Source organism: Furipterus horrens, unplaced genomic scaffold (assembly GCF_987537825.1).
Source record: "Furipterus horrens unplaced genomic scaffold, mFurHor1.1.pri manual_scaffold_2, whole genome shotgun sequence".
Classification (NCBI taxonomy): domain Eukaryota; kingdom Metazoa; phylum Chordata; class Mammalia; order Chiroptera; family Furipteridae; genus Furipterus; species Furipterus horrens.
Window position 1 is genome coordinate 5,074,539 of NW_028327172.1, and position 17,177 is coordinate 5,091,715.

Here is a 17,177-nt window from a genome sequence, read left to right on the forward strand (position 1 = left end):
ACCCACCAGGAAACCCCAGCCTCCTGAGAGGCTCTGTTTAACAACCGCCTGGATATTTCACAAGGCCTGGGGGCCTGGCATCTCCTCCATGACATATGAAGCTGCAAACACTTAGATTTTTATTGTAGCCTAAAGGATTCTGGTTTAAAGGCTGGCTAGCCTGGAAAGATGGGGGCTGGGGGCTGTCTCGTGGTACAGCTCAGGTCAGAGGGCTGTAGCTGCAGTAGAGCTGGGACAAGGTCCTGCTCAGAGCGGGCCCCAGATTCCTGCATGAAGAAAGAGGCTAATGAGGATCAGTCCTGGACCGTAGCAACTTTGGCCCCAGCCATTCCCTCCGGGCTCTGTCCCTTGCCTCACCTCTGCAGTCTCCCACACTTGATGGTGCTCAGCAGTGTCTCCTGTTCCTTGGGGGTGGCACAGGCGTCATAGGCGGCCAGGAGGCTGGGGATGAGGTGGGGTGTTTAAGTGTCTAAGGCTTGACAATGGCTGACTGCTGGCCCACCTGAGCAGCTTGGGCCAAAGTCATGGGAGACAGGCAGGAAGGGGTCAGCGTTGGATAAAGGAGTCAGAACCACTGTCATACTTGCTGACCCTGGTATTCAATGCCCTGCTCCATCCCACTCACCCTCCCTTTCTGCTCTTGCAAATGTCCTTTAAGTGCTTGGCCCAGTCTTTGAGGCCCAAGCCCCGCCTCAAGAGTGCTTTCTTTGCTGCACCAGGTGGGATGTTCCCCTCCTGTGGGCTCCCCCAACACCTGAGATGCTGCCTGGTTCTGGCTGGCACTGTCTTCCTCACCCCGCAACCTCCTTGAACCCCCTGAGCTTCAGCTGAGTCTGTACAGCCTGCACAGAACCAGACCCTCCACAAAAGCATTGGTCGAGCTGAATTCCACGCAGGGAGGGCAGGGGCCCCGTGGGGGCCTACCTGGCGGGGGTGCTGTACCGGTCCACCAAGGCTGCTGCCTTCTCCCCACTCACTCCTCGCACCTGCATCAGCTGCCGGGCGAACACCTCCCTCACGGACTGGGCCTGGGGTTAGGGGAGGCCTGTATTAGGGATGGTCTGGGGCTGGCAGCATGAGGAGGATATGGGCAGAGGCAGTACCTTGTTCTTGATGGCTCCCGCGTTGAAGTCGCTGAAGGTGAGGAGTGAGCAGAGAGGATTTGGAGAGGGCCCAGCCTCTGATTCGGGGTGCCCTGGGGTTCCCCAGGGACGACTGCGTAGGGTGTGACCCTGAGGGGAGAGGGGATTGAGGCCAGGCCAGAGCTCTAGGGAAAAGCCCTCTTGCCAGTCCTTGTCAAATCCTAGGGCCCAGTGGGCCAATCTGAGAAATAGGGATCTCACCTTGCCTTCCTTGAGGGAGCCCAGGGCCCAGGTAAGGGACCAGTGCACCTGCTCACCTGGTAGAGTCTCTCCAGGCCCCGTGTCAGGAGGGCCAGGTAGGCAGCTGACTCCTTAATATCTGCTGTGCGCTTCACAAAGAAGCCATCGATGACCTGGGGAAGAGGACCCAACAGAGGGAGGTGGCTCCTGGCCCAGGCCCCAGACTCTGGGATCCCTGCGAGCCTGGCCCTCCTCCCGGCTCACCTGAGTGTTGGTGACAGCCTGCAGCAGCGTGCTCTCGGGAAGGCTGAGGTTTTGCACTGATCCGCGCTCCTCTACCAGGTACACTAGGCGTCCCAGGCCGCAGCGCTTTAGTCGGAACTGGGGAAGCAGAGGCAGGGGCAGGTCATACCTGGAAGCTCCAACGCTGGGCTGTCCATCATGTTGCACTCAACATCTTCGTGGGATCCCGGTCCTACCAATTCACCTCTTGTCCTCCCTAGTCTTTCTACCTGTTTCAGAGTGGCCTCCACCCCTTGGTTCATGCTGTCACTTGCAGAGAAAGTCCGTCCACCATCTTTAATAATGCCCATTCTTCGAGCCTCCCCCAGCCGGTGCGTGGTCCAACTACAGGATCAGCCAAAGGGCCAGTACTGAGAAAACAGCTGTTCCATTTCTGGACCCTTGGGCCCTGTTTATGCCAGACTCAGGAGCTGAACACTCCAGGGGTCTTTAATATGCCCCTCAACCCAGACAGACACCTGCTGTGTCCCTGGAGGGGCCTTAAGGAGTCTGATCTCAGGGCTGCCCTAGGGGAGCTCAAATGGGGTATGGAGGAGTTGTGGGAGCTTTGCCTTGAGGCTACCCAGAAGTGCCCCCCTCCAGATTCCTCCTTGCTGAGGCGGCGGCTCCAGAGCAGGCAGGAAGTAGGGGGTACAGTGAGGCTAGTAAAGGAACCTTCTGCTCCCGGAAGCGGCCATCAATGATGCTGCTACACAGGTCATCCAGCCGCTTGCGCTCCACAATGTGGTCCAGGACTAGTTCCCCAGGTCTTGCTGCAGAGAGACCAAGAAGGTTACCGCTGGCTCACGCGCCCGCCACCCCCCACCCCCCCAGGCCCTGCCTCTGACACCCAACTGACTGTCCACACCCCTTACCTGTGTCTCTGGGCCTGGTCTCCTGTGCCACCCACACAAAATCCCCAACATGCAGTCTGCGCACTGTGTGGGTCACGTGCAGCCGCTGCAGCTGATGGAGCAGCTCTGTCCTGTGACCCGCCCTGCAATTGCAAGATGGGTAGCTTCGGTCAGGGCAGGCCAGTGACACCCCCCGCCCCCCGCCAGCATCTCCACCCTCACTTCCCTCCACCTCACTCACCCCTTGGCCTCGCCAACGTCCACACACAACAGCACCCTGTACTCTCCAGGCCTCAGCTCCAGTGGTGGCTGCTGGACACTGCCTTCGCTGGCGCCACTACAGGGAAGGGAGTGTGAGGACAGAACTTCAGTGCCAGGGCAGTTTCCCTCCAAACCCAGTGGAAGTGGGGCAGCCACAGCTCAGCTATAGGTGATGGAGGCAGGGGTGGGGGGCTGGCCTCATGTCTAGGACTCCTGCTGCTTCCCTTTTCTTTCCATGCCCCTTGTCCCTGCCCCCTTCCTCACAGCTCAGCTGAAGCAGATCCTGGCACTTCTGGCTCCTCCCCTGGGGACGACTCTGGCTCGATGCCCACATTCAGTGAGCTCAGGCCCTCTGACTCAGCCAACTTCTGGGCCAGCTCCAGACCCTCTGGGGTCAGTGAGTACCTGGTAGGCAGACGAGACGAACACAGAACACAGATCTCTCTTCTTCATTCACATCTGGCAGGCTCTCCTGCCTGCCCCTGGCTAGGCTAGCCTCACTACCCCCTTGGCGGCCCTACACAAATAAGTCCAGTGGCTTCTGCTCCCAGTGCCCCAAGCTGTGTCCTTGCCCCTCAGATCAGCTTTCTCCAGACCTGCCCAGGGCCATTTCTCAACTGTGCAATAAGTACATCTTTCTTTCTTCCCTGGGATGCCTCTCCTGCATCTCTACCCTCTGAATTCTAAGACAGGTCAAATACCATGTCCTCAGCAAAGCCCTTCTGCTCCTCTAATAATCTGTGGCACCTTCCCCTTCCCCCCACTGCTTGATCTCTCAGACCCTCCTGCTACTGGGAGTAAGGCCTCCCTTCCCCAGCTTCAACATAGAGGCCTGGAAATTGTTGGGTGACTACAGGCCCCACTCAGAACATCAGGCATGATCCCTCTCCCCGCCTTCTTGCATCCCCTGTAGTTGGCCCCACCTTGCTGGCTGGTGTGTCCTAAGGACCAGGTTCCTGTGGAGGAGAGAACGGAGGGCTGGCCAGGGTCGAGCACTTCCAGGGGCTACCTGTTTACAGGGGAGGAGACTCTTTAGCATGTCCAACCAACTCCCTGTGCCCCACACCACTGCTTGCTCCCCAGAAGGGCAGCCTCTGGTAGGCTCAGAGTTGGATCCAGAGCTGCTCGGCCCCGTCCTCCGCCACCTCAGTGCTCACCCCGGGAGTCCCCTGGGCACACCTCTGCAGCAACTCCTCCTTGGTTAGGAAGCTGTGGCCACTAGGATTCTGTAACCAAGGCAGGTTCAGTGAGTAGCTGGGCCAGTCTCCTCCAGGAGCCTCATGCCCCACGGCCTTGGTTCCCAACTCCGGGTGCAGCCAGGCACTCACCAGGTGTTCCTTGTAGAGTAGCAGCAGTACTGCTCGTGCTCCCGAGTGCCGAGCTGGCCAGTAGCTACCAGAGTCTCCCACTTTGGGCTGGGCTGGAACCTGAAAGGTACAGAGGGGCTTTGAGCATGAAAGCCAGACAGCGTGCATTGTAGACTGAATCCCTTGGCAGGGCTGAAGTTCCAGTGCTATCCCAGCAGGCTGATGGCCCTGGATAAGTCACTCAGCTGCCTCTGTTCCCATATCTGTAAAACAGGCCAGATGATGGGATGATCTGCAAAGCTGAAATGAGTTGGTGGAGCGCTGTGGACAGGTGGTATAATTGGCCTGGCCCAGCCTCAGTTCTACCACCTGCTGCAATCCAGGGCTGTTAAGACGAGAAAACTCAATAACAGCAACCCCCACTGTTTATTGGGCTTGGCCCCTAAATAGCTGGGTCATGAAGCTCTTCCAGCTGACTCTATTATCAATCAACATACCCATCTACAGATGTGGGAAAATAAGTATGCATCAGAAAGAAGAACTCATTTGCCCTAGGCCAGACATCACTGGTCGAGCTATCTGGACCCAAGCCTACTAAATACTAAATCCCCCAGTCCAGAAAATCTTACTCCTGGTGCTTCCACTTTCCCTTTCCTCCTCCTTATTGGCATGGAAGAGTCCTGGATTTCGGCAGGTGGTCCTTCCAGGGCTGGACTCTTTGCTCCAGATGAACCTGGGGCGTGATCACCTGCGAGAGCAAAAGAGTCAACCCAGGACCTCACGGAATCCAGCAGGTGAGAGGGTCTGGGACGCTGCCATCTCGTGGTAGCTGAGAGCGGTGAGGCTCTGCTAGAGTCAGCCACTAGCCCAAGGTCAAAGAGCAACTGGGCAGGAGTGGGGCGTTAAGGTATCCCAGGTGGTTATGGAGGGGGCACCTGGGAGGAAGGTTCAGGGGATCACCGACTCCCGCCCCCGGCGCTCACCGCCAGATGATCGGTGCTGCTGCAGACGCTGGTCCAGCATCCGGCAGATCCCGTCTCCGAAATGCCGTAGGATCTTAGCTTCTTTGCCACTGCGCAGGGGCAGTGGGTAACGCCGGAGTGAGCGCAGCGCCTGGCGCGAGTGAAGCGTGCGGTACCGGGTCAAGGCGGGCCTGGTTGTTTGGCTTTGCCAGCACCAGTCCCCATCAAGCCGGGCCGGAACCCACCTTTTGAAATACAAATTGTGTGCGGCGCCCCCTGCTGGCCGCCTCGTCTCGCCACTCGGTCAGCCAACGTACAAAGAGCGGGTTAGGGCAAATCGGCAGCGGGCGTTTCCGGCCCAGGCGGACCGGCGCCGCCATGAGCCCCAGGATTGGTCCTTTGGCGCCTCACGCCGGTGGGTCTGGGGACGCCGCCAGTTCTGAACAAAGGATTCGAACACCTAGCTCAGAGGGCTGAGGGCGGGAGCTCTCCAATCACGTGGTACGATGAAGGGTCACTAAATAGCGGATAGCATCCTGCAGCCTTCCCCGTTCCTGCTCTACTCTAAGAGTACTGGCTCTAAGGTCTTTCTTCCCACCCCCCGCGCGCCCCACCCAGGCCCCCAGAGCCTTGACCCGCCCCTTCCTCCCCCACAGATTATAGAGCGGTCTTCTTTGTACAAGCGAAAGGACAGCGCTCCTTGTGGCTGGGCGGCGATTAAGCAAGTAACTTGAAGTTGTCAGTTTCAGCCTCACCCTAGCAGAGGGGGCTGGAAAGAGACTAGGCGCGTAAAGAGCCGGGGGGCAAACACGTGCAGATGTACTTGCAGGAGAGATATCAAGGAAGGTGAACAGGTGATAAGGACACAAAGGTAACGCAGGGAGAGCTGAAGGACCCAAGGAAGAAATGATGTTCCCCAGCTGGGTGGGGGTGGAGGAAAAGAAACAGGGCAGGCGGGGAGGGATGCGAAGTCGGGGACGTACAGGGAAGGCCAAAGGACAGGTGGATGGGAATAGGACAAGAAGAGGAACAAGTAGGTGACTGAGATCGGCAGGTGGTTAGATTTGGAGGAGCAGGCTGTGGGTAAGAAGCCCGGGCAAGGGTGCAAGGGAACACTTCGACGTTTTACTGACTCATAGGCAGTGAGAGACCCTCAGGGAGATTTAAGATGAAATATATGCAAAGAGATCCCAGGTTGTGGGACACGTATTGAAGAGTCGGACACAAGGTTCTCGGCCAGGGAGTTGGAGAAGCCCCTTGAAACTAAAACGGAAGTCGCAAGGTGCAGGTCTGGATCTGCCCCTCCTTCAGACTCCGCCCACTCCCCCTGCCTACACAACATTCCCGCCTCCCTCCCTCCGCTGCCTTATAAGGAGCCTCCAGCCAGCTTTAGGGTTGGTCCCGCCCACTCTAGTCTCTTGTCCTAATAAGGACATCTAGGGCATCCCGCAGCTAGGGGAGGGCGGGAGCGCGTCTCCAGGGTAACTGCGGTATCCCCCACCTCCTCCTCGTTGCTCTTGGAAACTCTTAAGGCTCAAAAAAGGTGGAGCCGGCCTCTTTTCGCAGGGTCGCTAGCGGGATGCGGGTGTCGAGCTGTCGCCTTCACCTTGGGCTCCCCGTAGCTTGGTTGGTGGGCGGTGCGGCGTAATGTCCCCGACTACAAACCCCGGCATGCTCTGCGAGGTACCCCACTCCCGGGCGTTGCTCCCCTTATGAAAACCGGGCTTCCAGGTCTTCATTTACACCCTTTATTCTACTTATGGGATCAATGGGCCTAAGTTCCTTTGCGACCCTATTTTCTCTACCTGCTCTGTGTGAGGCAGCGGTCATTGTTCCAGGCCAACAAAATCTTCCGGGGTCCCCCAGTCCAGTTTTTTTGTGCAGCCTATGTTTCCGCAGAGCTTGTATCAATTTTTTCAGGTATTAAATCAACCATATTCCTGGTTATCAACTCAAAAAGGAGATTCGAGTCTAATTTAATATAATTTCCTCTTTTCGCCGTCTTTTAAAAGGCACATAATCCTTGAGTTGAATGCACAAACCTCTGCCCTTCTTTTATTGCCTCATCAACTTGCCAAATATTTAAAACAAGAACAAAGCTCTATTTTCAAATATTTCCTTGTAGCCTTCCCTTATATTTCTTATTTTATTGAAGTTGCTTATGGCCTCTTAGGAGACAAGAGTAGCATTGCTTATGGAGGGTGCTCCATTAATGTTTATTAGCTGGAAGTCGCCTTACACTTGCGATTCTTCTTGCTCGAGGACTGGATTCCAAGGCCAATGAATAGTTGCTTCAATTCAAAAAACAAAATACTAACTTTCAGACCAAGGGACCCAGAAGTGCCAAGATGGATCTTAGAAAAAAAACATTTCGCAACGGGGTTAATAGCCGCAAAGTCTTGGCTCATTTTAGGGTCTATTACCAAGAGCCAAGCACCGGGGCCTTTCTGAGCTCAGATCGTTTCCTGGGAAACTCGGCCAATGGGCTCGCGCTCCGTGCCATAACCCCGCCTTTCCCAGACTACATTTCCCGGTATGCAATGTGGCGGGTTAACGAAAAAGACTGTTACCCAGCGAGCTAAAGGGCGGCGCAGTAGCCTTGGACTTCATTACCCGTCTGCCTGCAGTAGGAGCGCCGGAAGCCCGCCCCGCCCCTCATTGTGCGGATCATACTAAACGGAAGGGGCCGGGAGAGGCCGCGTTCAGTCGGATCCCGGCAGCAGCTGCAGCGGTTCTCATCTTCCTAGGCTCCTCTCGCTATCTCCTTTTTGCTTCCGGAAGCATGGTGAGCGCCAGGCCACGATGCCCGAGGGGAGGCGGCTGCGAGTCGGTCTCCTGCACGCGTGCAAGGGAAAGGGGGAGCGACGTCGGCCCCCCCCTCCCCCAGCGCCCGGAGCAGGATGAGGGTCTCGTGCTGAGGGGCGGTCGGCACTAGGACGCGCGTGCGCGCCCGCGGGCGCCGGGGAGGGCAGGTCTGAACGTCGCTCGCGCGCCCCCTGGGCTTTCTTCCCCTCCCCCACCCCGCTGGTGCGCCCGCGCGGACACCGGCCGTGGGGGAGGGGTCCGGGGCGCGCGCGCCCGCTTCCCGCAAAGCAACCGGTGTCGCGCGCCACAGCGGGACCGAAGTGGGTTGGTTCACGGGGACGCGCGCTCGACGGGAGCAGGCAGTATCCTAATTCGGCCCGGGGGCGGCGAAGGAAAAGCGCGCGAGCACTCAGCGCGCGCGCGCCCCACCCAAGGGCTGTTCCTGTCTTCGCGTCACCCTCCCTGGGCAAGCTGCTGTCTCGAAAGCAGGTGGTAGGGATGCCTGCTCCCAGGAGGGCCGGCGCGACTAGCGGGGATACGAAGGCGGTGGGCGCCTGGGATTAGAAGCTTGTCCCGCGCGACACAGAGTGGACACCGTAGATGCCACGGCCTTCCTCTCGAGCGAGCGAGCATATAAAGCGAGTTGAATTCTCTGCTTATACACCCGGGAAAGGCTCGAACGGCGCTGTGGCTTGGCGCGTGCGCACACACCCAGGCCTGGCCGCTGGGCCTAGAGCCCTAGATGAGCAGAGCCGTCAGCTTTCCCGGATGGGGCCTGAGGGTGGAGCCGAGTTTAGGGAAGTGACCGAGGCGGGCACCGCCCGGAAACTACCCCGCCCCCTGTATTCAGCCCGAGGGCTGCGAGAACCCGAAGGTCGTGTAGCTTGCCCCAGGCTCCGGCCTGCAGGCAAGGGGGCTCATACGCCAGCTGCTAAAGGCCATTCCTCGGGGAAGAGGCCCTGGAGGTGCTATTGCCTCTGGGTAGGGGTTCTCGTGGAAAGAAGGCCGAGCCTCGCTGATCTTTCCCCGCCTACTCCGGAAGCGGCTGAGTCACGTGGCCGGCTTCCTCTGCAGTTCCGGGAGGGGGGGCAAAGCAGATTTCACAGTGGACAGTCGCTGCATTTCCGGGTGTCCCCCAACACGGCTCATAATAGAAGTTTAGAAGGTGCTCAAGGACCGTGGGCAGTTGAGTTTGGCTTGTTTACTTATATTAGCGACTCTTGGAGCCTGTATTTATTTCAGACGACAGGGAGTTGTCGGGTAGGGCTGTAATTAGATGTTTTAATTCTTGTTTTGGTTGAGGAAGACCCCAGCAGAAAAGAGGATAATTTATGTAATAACTGCATTGAGGAGTTCTGATGAACTTGCTAGAATGTAAGCACCTTTGGTGCTCCATTTAGCGTTGTGTGGGGTCTTGGTTCTTTTTGGAAGAGATGACTATGATGCGGGTGTCTGTGTCTCCTTCACCTATCTGAAGTTTTATTTTAAATACTTTATTTTTAGAGAGGCGAAGGGAGGGAGACGAAAAGAAACATTGCTAGCTTGCCTTTTGCCTACCCCCAACTAGGGACCTGGCCTGCAACCCAGGCATGTGCCCTGACTGGGAATCGAACCTGCAGCCTTTCAGTTTGCAGGGAGGCATTCAGTCCACTGAGTCACACCAGCCAGGGCCTGTCTAAAGTTCTGAGTCAGCAGTGTTATCTAAAAAGCTAAGGCTGAGTGAGTACTGTGCGTAGAAACAAGTTAATAGCTTGTGGAGTCTCTTAATTCTGTGCTCACATTTCAGCCGAGGCTCTGCATCTCACAGGTCTTTAACTTTTAGCCTGTAAGATGCCATGGTGCGGGGGGATGTTGCTGAATTAGGTGATCAGAGGTCTTCTTTTTACAGCTGCCGATCTGGGGTTGTATCCCATCTGGTTCTTGAACAGTGGCTTGGGTGAGAAAATAGGGTCACTTATTTTGGGAAGAGGATTAATGATCTCCTGGGGCCGAGGTTTTACTATTTCGGCATCCAGGCGGATCTTCTGAGAAAACAAAGGAGGGACGTTACGTGGAGTCCCAGAAACCTTTTCCTTATGCGGTTTGTGTTGCTCGTCCCCCAGGCCTCTGGTGTGGCTGTCTCTGATGGAGTCATCAAAGTGTTCAATGACATGAAGGTGCGTAAGTCCTCGACACCAGAGGAGGTGAAGAAGCGCAAGAAGGCGGTGCTCTTCTGCCTGAGTGAAGACAAGAAGAACATCATTCTGGAGGAGGGCAAGGAGATCCTGGTAGGTGATGTGGGCCAGACTGTAGACGACCCCTACGCCACCTTTGTGAAGATGCTGCCGGACAAAGACTGCCGCTACGCCCTCTACGACGCAACCTACGAGACCAAGGAGAGCAAGAAGGAGGACCTGGTGTTTATCTTCTGGTGAGCTCCTTATGCAGTTCCCTCTCCCCCCTTTCTGAGGATGGGAACTGTGTGGCTCCTAAATAACCAGAGGTGTGTGTTTTGAGGGGAGGGCGTGGTAACAACACTTGTCAATGAGGAACTTGCTAAAAGCTTGAATGCTAGGTGCCACCTCAAGTGTTTCTCAAAGTCATCTGTAGCTTGAGGACATTTCCTAGACTTGGAGGAGACTTCGCTGCAAGTTCTCTTATTTCCCTCCAGGGCCCCTGAATCTGCACCCCTTAAGAGCAAAATGATCTATGCCAGCTCCAAGGATGCCATCAAGAAGAAGCTGACAGGTAAGGGCCAGTATTGGTGGTGCCACATGCACTTCTGCTCAGGCCTTGGCTGCAGGGTGGGGTGACTGGCATGGGAGGGAAGGTTCTTTTTCTTCCTCCTCCCTGCCTCTTTCAAAGGTAACCTTGTCCCTTCCATGTGTTCTGATTGGCTTCTTTCTAGCCATAACCCCCCGGCCCTCAGCCACCACCCCAGTGCTTCCTGCTCATAGACACTCCTCTCTCTCCCCCACAGGGATCAAGCATGAATTACAAGCAAATTGCTACGAGGAGGTCAAGGACCGCTGCACCCTGGCAGAGAAGCTGGGGGGCAGCGCTGTCATCTCCCTGGAGGGCAAGCCTTTGTGAGCCCCCTCCAGCCCCCTGCCTGGAGCATCTGGCAGCCCAAGACCTGCCTGTGGGGGTTGCAGGCTGCCCCCTTCCTGCCAGACCGGAGGGGCTGGGGGAATCCCAGCAGGGGGAGGGCAATCCCTTCACCCAGTTGCCAAACAGCCCCCCACCCCCTGGACCTTCCTCCTCCCTTCACCCCTGACGGTTCTGGCCTTCCCAAACTGCTTTTGATCTTCTGATTCCTCTTCGGTTGAAGCAGACCAAGTCCCCCCCTAGGCACCCCAGTTTGGGAGGGGCATGTATTTTTTTTAACGACACCCCAACTCCCCACCTGTCCCCTTTCCCATGCTGCCAACTTCTAACCGCAATAGTGACTCTGTGCTTGTCTGTTTAGTTCTGTGTATAAATGGAATGTTGTGGAGATGACCCCTCCCCATGCCACTTGGTTCTCCTCCCCTTTTCCACCTGGTCATAGCCACTCATGGAAGCAGGACCAGTAAGGGAACTTCAATTAAAAAAAAAGAAAATAAAAAAGACTCACTTAACAGGATGTTTGTTTCAGGACTGGGGCCCAGGGTACCTTGTGGGGGAGGTAGGCTAGGAGAACGAGCAGCATCCCTTTATACTCCACTTCCAACCAGCCCGCATACCCTAATCTGGCCCCATGACTAGCCAGGTCTCCCTTCTGACAGTTGCCACTTATTCTACAAGTGGTGCCACAGTTGGCACTAGTCTGGCTATCTGCAGGGGTCCCCCCAACAGAAGGTTTTATGTCTGAACTGCTTTCTTCTGTAGTGTTGCCCCTGGTGGGCAATGGGGCAGTGAGGCCCACTCTCAGATACCCTGCTCAGTCCTTCCCGGATGTGGGCTGTGAGAATGTAAGTCACAGGTGAACTCTTGAGCTACTTTCTCCACCTTCAGGGTTCTTTTGGTCTTTTCCTTCTTCCCTGGGTGGCTGATTCTTTATGAGGGCTGGGTCCTTTGGCTGCTCTGAGTCAGAAGCCAAGCTGAGCCCTTGGCCTACTGCAGATGTGGCTGGAATCCAGGGTGGGGCTAGCTAGGTGGAGCCCAGGACTTCAGACCCAGGTGTCTTGGGTCTACCTCCCCCTCTGTTTAACTAAGGGGGTGTTGGCTAGAGCCTGAGGCCCTTTGCTAGCATTGCAGCCAGCTCTCTCCAGCCTGTACTTTGGGCTTTAACCTGCCCAGCAGGTAAAGATGCCTCAGAAGTCGCATCCGCACCCTGAGTTCCAATCAACTGAAGCAAGAGCCTCAAGTTAGCGCTGGTTCCTTTGTTCCTTGGAGCTTGCCGGTATCTCTGGCAGGCAGGACAGTGTAGTTCCAATTCACTATTTAGGAAATGGGTACAGAGGATTTGATTGGTCTTCTTGGTCTGTGCTTTGAAGACTGTTCCTGAGTTCCAAGTCCTGGGTCTTGCTCCTGCCCATGGAGTCAGCTGGTGCTCTGGAAAGTGGGTGGATGAGGATGCTGGAGAAATCCCCTCTTGTTCCTCCAGGTTCTGGTCTCCATAGGGCCGCAGTAGAGTGTGCCTGGTAGACCCTGGAACTGGGAAGGGAGGACAAAGCAGGCCTCTGTTACAAAACCAGGCCCTTTGTGGCCAGACAGGCTGGGGACAACTGAACTTGGGCCAGAAGGTGGATGAGGGCTGTTCTCAGCCCCCTGGGGAGGAAAGTCGGGGCCCTTAGGCTACACCAGTTTGGGGCTCTGCTTACCTCTGGCCAAGTATGTTCCCATACTGCCCTGGCACCTTTGGGGTGGGGGTGGGGTTGGACTTGTCCTGGAAGCCAAGGGCATGACTAGTGGTTGCTGTGGGTGGGCTAAGAGGCATCTTGCTGGGGTGGGGCCTGGGAGACTTGTTAATGACTCTCCCAGAGCAGTCTGGCTGCTCTGAGGCTCCCCCTTGAGGGTGAAAAGTGTTCTGGAGAAGAGAAAGGTCCTGGATGTCCCCTGCTTGTGGCACTGTGCTCCCTGAGACAGGATGTTGCTGTTCATGTGCCTCAGATAACTGTCTCCACTCTCTCGTCCCTGTCCGCAACAGTAGCAGCTGCCGTTTATTGAGGGTTTACTACTGTTGATGAGGGCCGTGTACTGGCCCGAGGTGGGGAAGTCCGGCCTGAGCCACAGCTGGGACTGCCCACTGCAGCCTGCCTCTGCAGCATCACACTCTCAGACACTTGGAAAGAACCTAGGCAGGTGGCAGGTGGGGAGGTAGCAAGAGGGTCAGTGAGGCTGGAGGGCCCCCCTTAGCGGGCTTGAGCTCCAGCTCTCCTAACTCGAGGTTCTTGCAGAAAGGGGAGACATGGCAGGACTGGGGAGTTCTTAAGTTCTGGGGGCGGGGTTGGGGGGAGGAATGGGAACCCTGGCCGGGTATGCAGCCCAGTGGCAGGGGCTCCAGGGCCACAGGGCTCACCTTGCTTGGCTGAGTCAGGCGTTCAAAGCACTGGCAACACAGTCACCGGTGGCTCTGGCAGTTGGCACCACCCGGTTCCTGGTGCGTGCCTTGTCCAAAGCCTTGCTGGCATTCTCATAGTCGGCAGGGGCCCACAGCCGCCGTATAGCAGGCCGTAGGGGCCAGCAGGGACGCGGGGTCACTGTCGCCCACCGCCCCACCTGCCTTCCCTCCTTGGTTGCCCCAGTGCCACTGGCCTCGAGCCTGAGGTCTGCTTTAGGGCCTTCTCTCACCTTGGCTGCCTGTGAGTCTTGCAAGTAGTAACTCGGCATGTCTGACACTTTCAGGTCCTTGTCTGAGGCCACTTGGCCCTCCAGCTTCTGAATTGGGAGGGAACTTACTGAGGTGCAGCTAAGGTTTGGGGGGCTGCTGCTCATCTCTCCAGCATCACTTGATAACCACTCTAGATCAGACACTGATGTCCAGGGGAGCAGGCCAGGGAAGGCTTCACAGGGGAGGTGCTGTCTGGTTTGGGTCTTGGGGGTTGAGTAGGAATTAAGACAACAGCCAAAGGCTTTACACGTGTGCAAGCCTGGTATGTGCTCAAAGAACCAGAAGTTCAGCGGGGGCACCTGGGTGGCAGTGGCCAGGTAACAAGAGGCCTAAAATGCACAAACGACTGTGCTTTGTGTCTTCAGCAGGTTCTGTAAGGGGCAGGGTCACTGAAGAGCCTTGAGCAGAGAAGAAATGTGGACAAATGCATTTTAGAAAGATTGGCACATGCCCTGGCTGGTGTGGCTCAGTGGACTGAGTGCCAGCATGCAAATCTAAAGGTTGCTGGTTCGATTCTTAGGGCACATGCCTGGATTGCGGGCCAGGCCCCCAGTTTGGGGGTGTGTGAAATGCAACCGATGGATGTATCTCTAGTACATCGATGTTTCCCTCTCTTTTTATAAAAATAAATAAAAATCTTTTAAAAAGAAAGATTGGCCTGCTCCAGTGCCTTTCTTGGAGAAGAGTTCAGCAAGAGTGGGTCTGGGGCAGGACGTTGTCGGCACAGTGCAGCCTGCCAGCCGCACGTGGCACATCATGTGGCACATCCTTGTAAATGCCTCACCAAGCCCAGTCCCCACCCTCCCCGATCACCAGACATACACGGGAGGCTGGATCCCTGTCTCCACTTCACCTCTTTTTTTTTTTTTTTAATGCGAAATTTGTTAATCATCATCATCTTTTTGTTGAGAGAGAAGCATCGATTTGTTTGTTGGTTGATTCTTGTATGTGCCCTGACCAGAAATTGAACCTGCAACCTTGGGGTATCAGGAGGACGCTCTAAGCAACGGAGCTACCCGGCCGGGACTCTACTCCACCTCTTTATTAAACTAGTCTGGAGGATAAGTCCAGGGAATCATGAACATGAAGAATCCAAAATTATCATGGAGCTTTACCCTTTCCCAGGATTCTTTTCTTCCCTGTGCGATCTTTCAACACCGAAGGCAGTACTCAGCCTTAGTCTTTCAAAGAGCCCTGCCAGTCTGGGGAAGCTCCCAGGAGGCAGCGGGAAGGAGTTAGGGCACGGGTCTTAGGTGGCTGCTTAAAGCCTCCCTCCCCGTCCCCCACCCTTGGGTTAATCTCCCTCTTGTTTCCGGAATCCCAGAAGGCACTTCTGCACCTCCCACCTACAGCAGATAGATAGTAGGCTTCCACAGAATACCACCCCCACCCCCATCCCGCCACGGTGGGCACACACAGTGTTATAAGCGCAGAGAGAGGGAAGGAGGGGAGAGGGAGTCCTCACGTTTTTAGCTGGTTGACTTCCTGTGTTCACAGACAGCTCAGTGCATCCGAGCTAGGGATGTGATTGTCTGCGGGGCCTGTTGGGGAAGAGCCCTCCATCAGAGTGCATTGCAAGTCAAGCCCCACCCCTGGTGTTTGTGGCTATGAATAGACACGGCACATTTCCTGCTCTCTTCTGTCTCCCGGGGAGTTGGACCAGCTGGGAAAGGGGGCAGGGAATAGAGGGCCCCTTGGGTCCTGCATACACTTGTGGGACTGCATGATGCAGCCTGCCCCCAGGCAGACATTCTGGAGGCAGGTGAGCTACTCCAGTAAGAATGTTCTCTCATGCTCAAGGTCAACCACCTCCCAAGGGAGCAAGATAAGACCCACTTACACCAAGTCACCAGGAGCATGGCACCACAGACTACAAGGGGTGTTACAACTTCCCTCTAGGCCAGGTCCCACCAGTGGCTTCCCTCCCACAGCCATCCTGAGCCTCAGGGTGTGGACTTTGCTGTGGACTTGAGTCCATGGGTTAAATCTAGAAAGGGGCCCCAGGGGTCACCATGCTGGTGATGAGGGTTTCCTCTGCAGACTTAACAATATTCCTCAGAAACCCCCCAAGGAGCTCCTTCTGTTTTTTTTTTTTTTTTTTTTTTTAAGTATATTTTATTATGTTGTTGCAATAGTTCCAATTTTTTCCCCCTTTGCTCCCCCCTGCCCAGTACCCCCCCTTCTCCCAGCAATCCCACACCCCCTAGTTCATGTCCATGGGCTGTGCATGTAAGTTCTTTGGCTTCACCCTATCCTATATTATTCTTAACATCCCCCTGTTTATTTTGTACCAACCAATTATGCTTCTTAATTCCTACACTATTTCCCCATTTCTCTCCCTTCCCCTTCCCAGCTGATAACCCTCCAAATGATCCCCATACCTATGATTCTGTTCCTGTTCTGGTTTGCTTAGTTAGATTTTGTTTTTATTTTTTAAATTCAGTTGTTGATAGTTGTTTGTTGTCATTTTAGTGTTCATAGTTTTGATCTTCTTTTCCTTAAATAAGTTCCTTTAACGTTTCATCTAATAATGGCTTGCTGATAATGAACTCCTTTAGCTTTACCTTGTCTGGGAAGCACTTTATCGGCCCTTCCATTCTAAATGATAGCTTTGCTGGATAGAGTAATCCTGGTTGTAGGTCCTTGCTTTTCCTCACTTTGAATACTTCTTGCCAGTCCCTTGCCTGAGAAATCAGCTGATAGTTTTATAGGCACCCCTTTGTAGGTAACTCTCTGTTTCTCTCTTGCTGATTTTAGGATTCTCTCTTTATTTTGAACCTTTGGCATTTTAATTATGATGTGTCTTAGTGTGGTCCTCCTTGGGTCTAGCTTGTTTGGGACTCTCTGTGCTTCCTGGACTTGTATGTCTATTTCCTTCGCCAAATTTGGGAAGTTTTCTTTCATTATGTTTTCACATAGCTTTCAATTTCTTGCTCTTCTTCTTCTCCTTCTGGCACCCATATGATTCGGATTTGGCATGTTTAAAGTTGTCCTGAAGGTTCCTAAGCCTCTCCTCATTTTTCTCAATTCTTGTTTCCTCATTTTGTACTGGTTGATTGTTTTTTTCTTCCTTATATTCCAAGTCATTGATTTGAACCCTGATTTCCTTCTCTTCACTATTGGTTTTGTGTGGATTTTCCTTCGTTTCATTTAGCATAGCCTTCACTTTTTCTCTTATGCGTTTGCAGTACTTAACCATATCTGTCAAGCCTGTGAGCATCTTTATCACCAGTGTTTTGAACTCTGCATCTGTTAGGTTGGCTATCTCCTTGTCGCTTAGTTCTCCCACTGGAACCTTGATCCATTCCCCCTTTTGGGCCATACTTCTCAGTCTCTTCATATTGACAGGCTCCTGTGTTTGTTTGCCTCTGTGTCTTAAGTGGTGCTGTCTCTCCTGTTACATTGTAAGGGGCGGAGCCTTAGGGATTTGTCAGTACAGGGCGACCCGTCTCACCATATTGTGGCACTGTATATGGGGGAGGGGTCCAAGAGTGAACAATGCTGCTTGCTCAGCACTCTCCCCTTTTCTAGGCACTTCTCCCACTTTCATATGGGACTGGCGCCCTTCTAGCTGTTGTCCTGGCCGTCGT

At 54.8% G+C, this 17,177-nt stretch overlaps 2 protein-coding genes across 4 annotated transcripts; one reads left to right on the forward strand and one right to left on the reverse strand.

Annotated features, from left to right (window-relative positions):
• Window positions 1-94: 94 nt before the first annotated feature.
• MUS81 (MUS81 structure-specific endonuclease subunit) lies at window positions 95-5,579 on the reverse strand. 3 transcript variants are annotated; one of them, XM_090258337.1, is made up of 16 exons: window positions 5,234-5,579; window positions 5,010-5,139; window positions 4,656-4,774; window positions 4,048-4,146; window positions 3,877-3,945; window positions 3,643-3,728; window positions 2,984-3,124; window positions 2,700-2,795; window positions 2,480-2,601; window positions 2,280-2,377; window positions 1,587-1,703; window positions 1,400-1,495; window positions 1,104-1,232; window positions 925-1,028; window positions 358-441; window positions 95-266 (listed from the first exon to the last, which is right to left on the reverse strand). In XM_090258337.1, exons 1-16 carry the CDS (start codon window positions 5,366-5,368, stop codon window positions 200-202), a joined length of 1,692 nt encoding a protein of 563 aa, XP_090114463.1. In that variant the 5' UTR covers window positions 5,369-5,579; the 3' UTR covers window positions 95-199. The 3 variants fall into 3 exon arrangements, with proteins under 3 accessions (XP_090114463.1, XP_090114470.1, XP_090114475.1); XM_090258344.1 differs by lacking the exon at window positions 3,877-3,945; XM_090258349.1 differs by lacking the exon at window positions 2,984-3,124.
• Window positions 5,580-7,653: 2,074 nt separating this feature from the next.
• On the forward strand, window positions 7,654-11,397 carry CFL1 (cofilin 1). The gene is made up of 4 exons (XM_090258367.1): window positions 7,654-7,773; window positions 9,896-10,203; window positions 10,444-10,520; window positions 10,753-11,397. Exons 1-4 carry the CDS (start codon window positions 7,771-7,773, stop codon window positions 10,863-10,865), a joined length of 501 nt encoding a protein of 166 aa, XP_090114493.1. The 5' UTR covers window positions 7,654-7,770; the 3' UTR covers window positions 10,866-11,397.
• The last annotated feature ends 5,780 nt before the right edge of the window (window positions 11,398-17,177 follow it).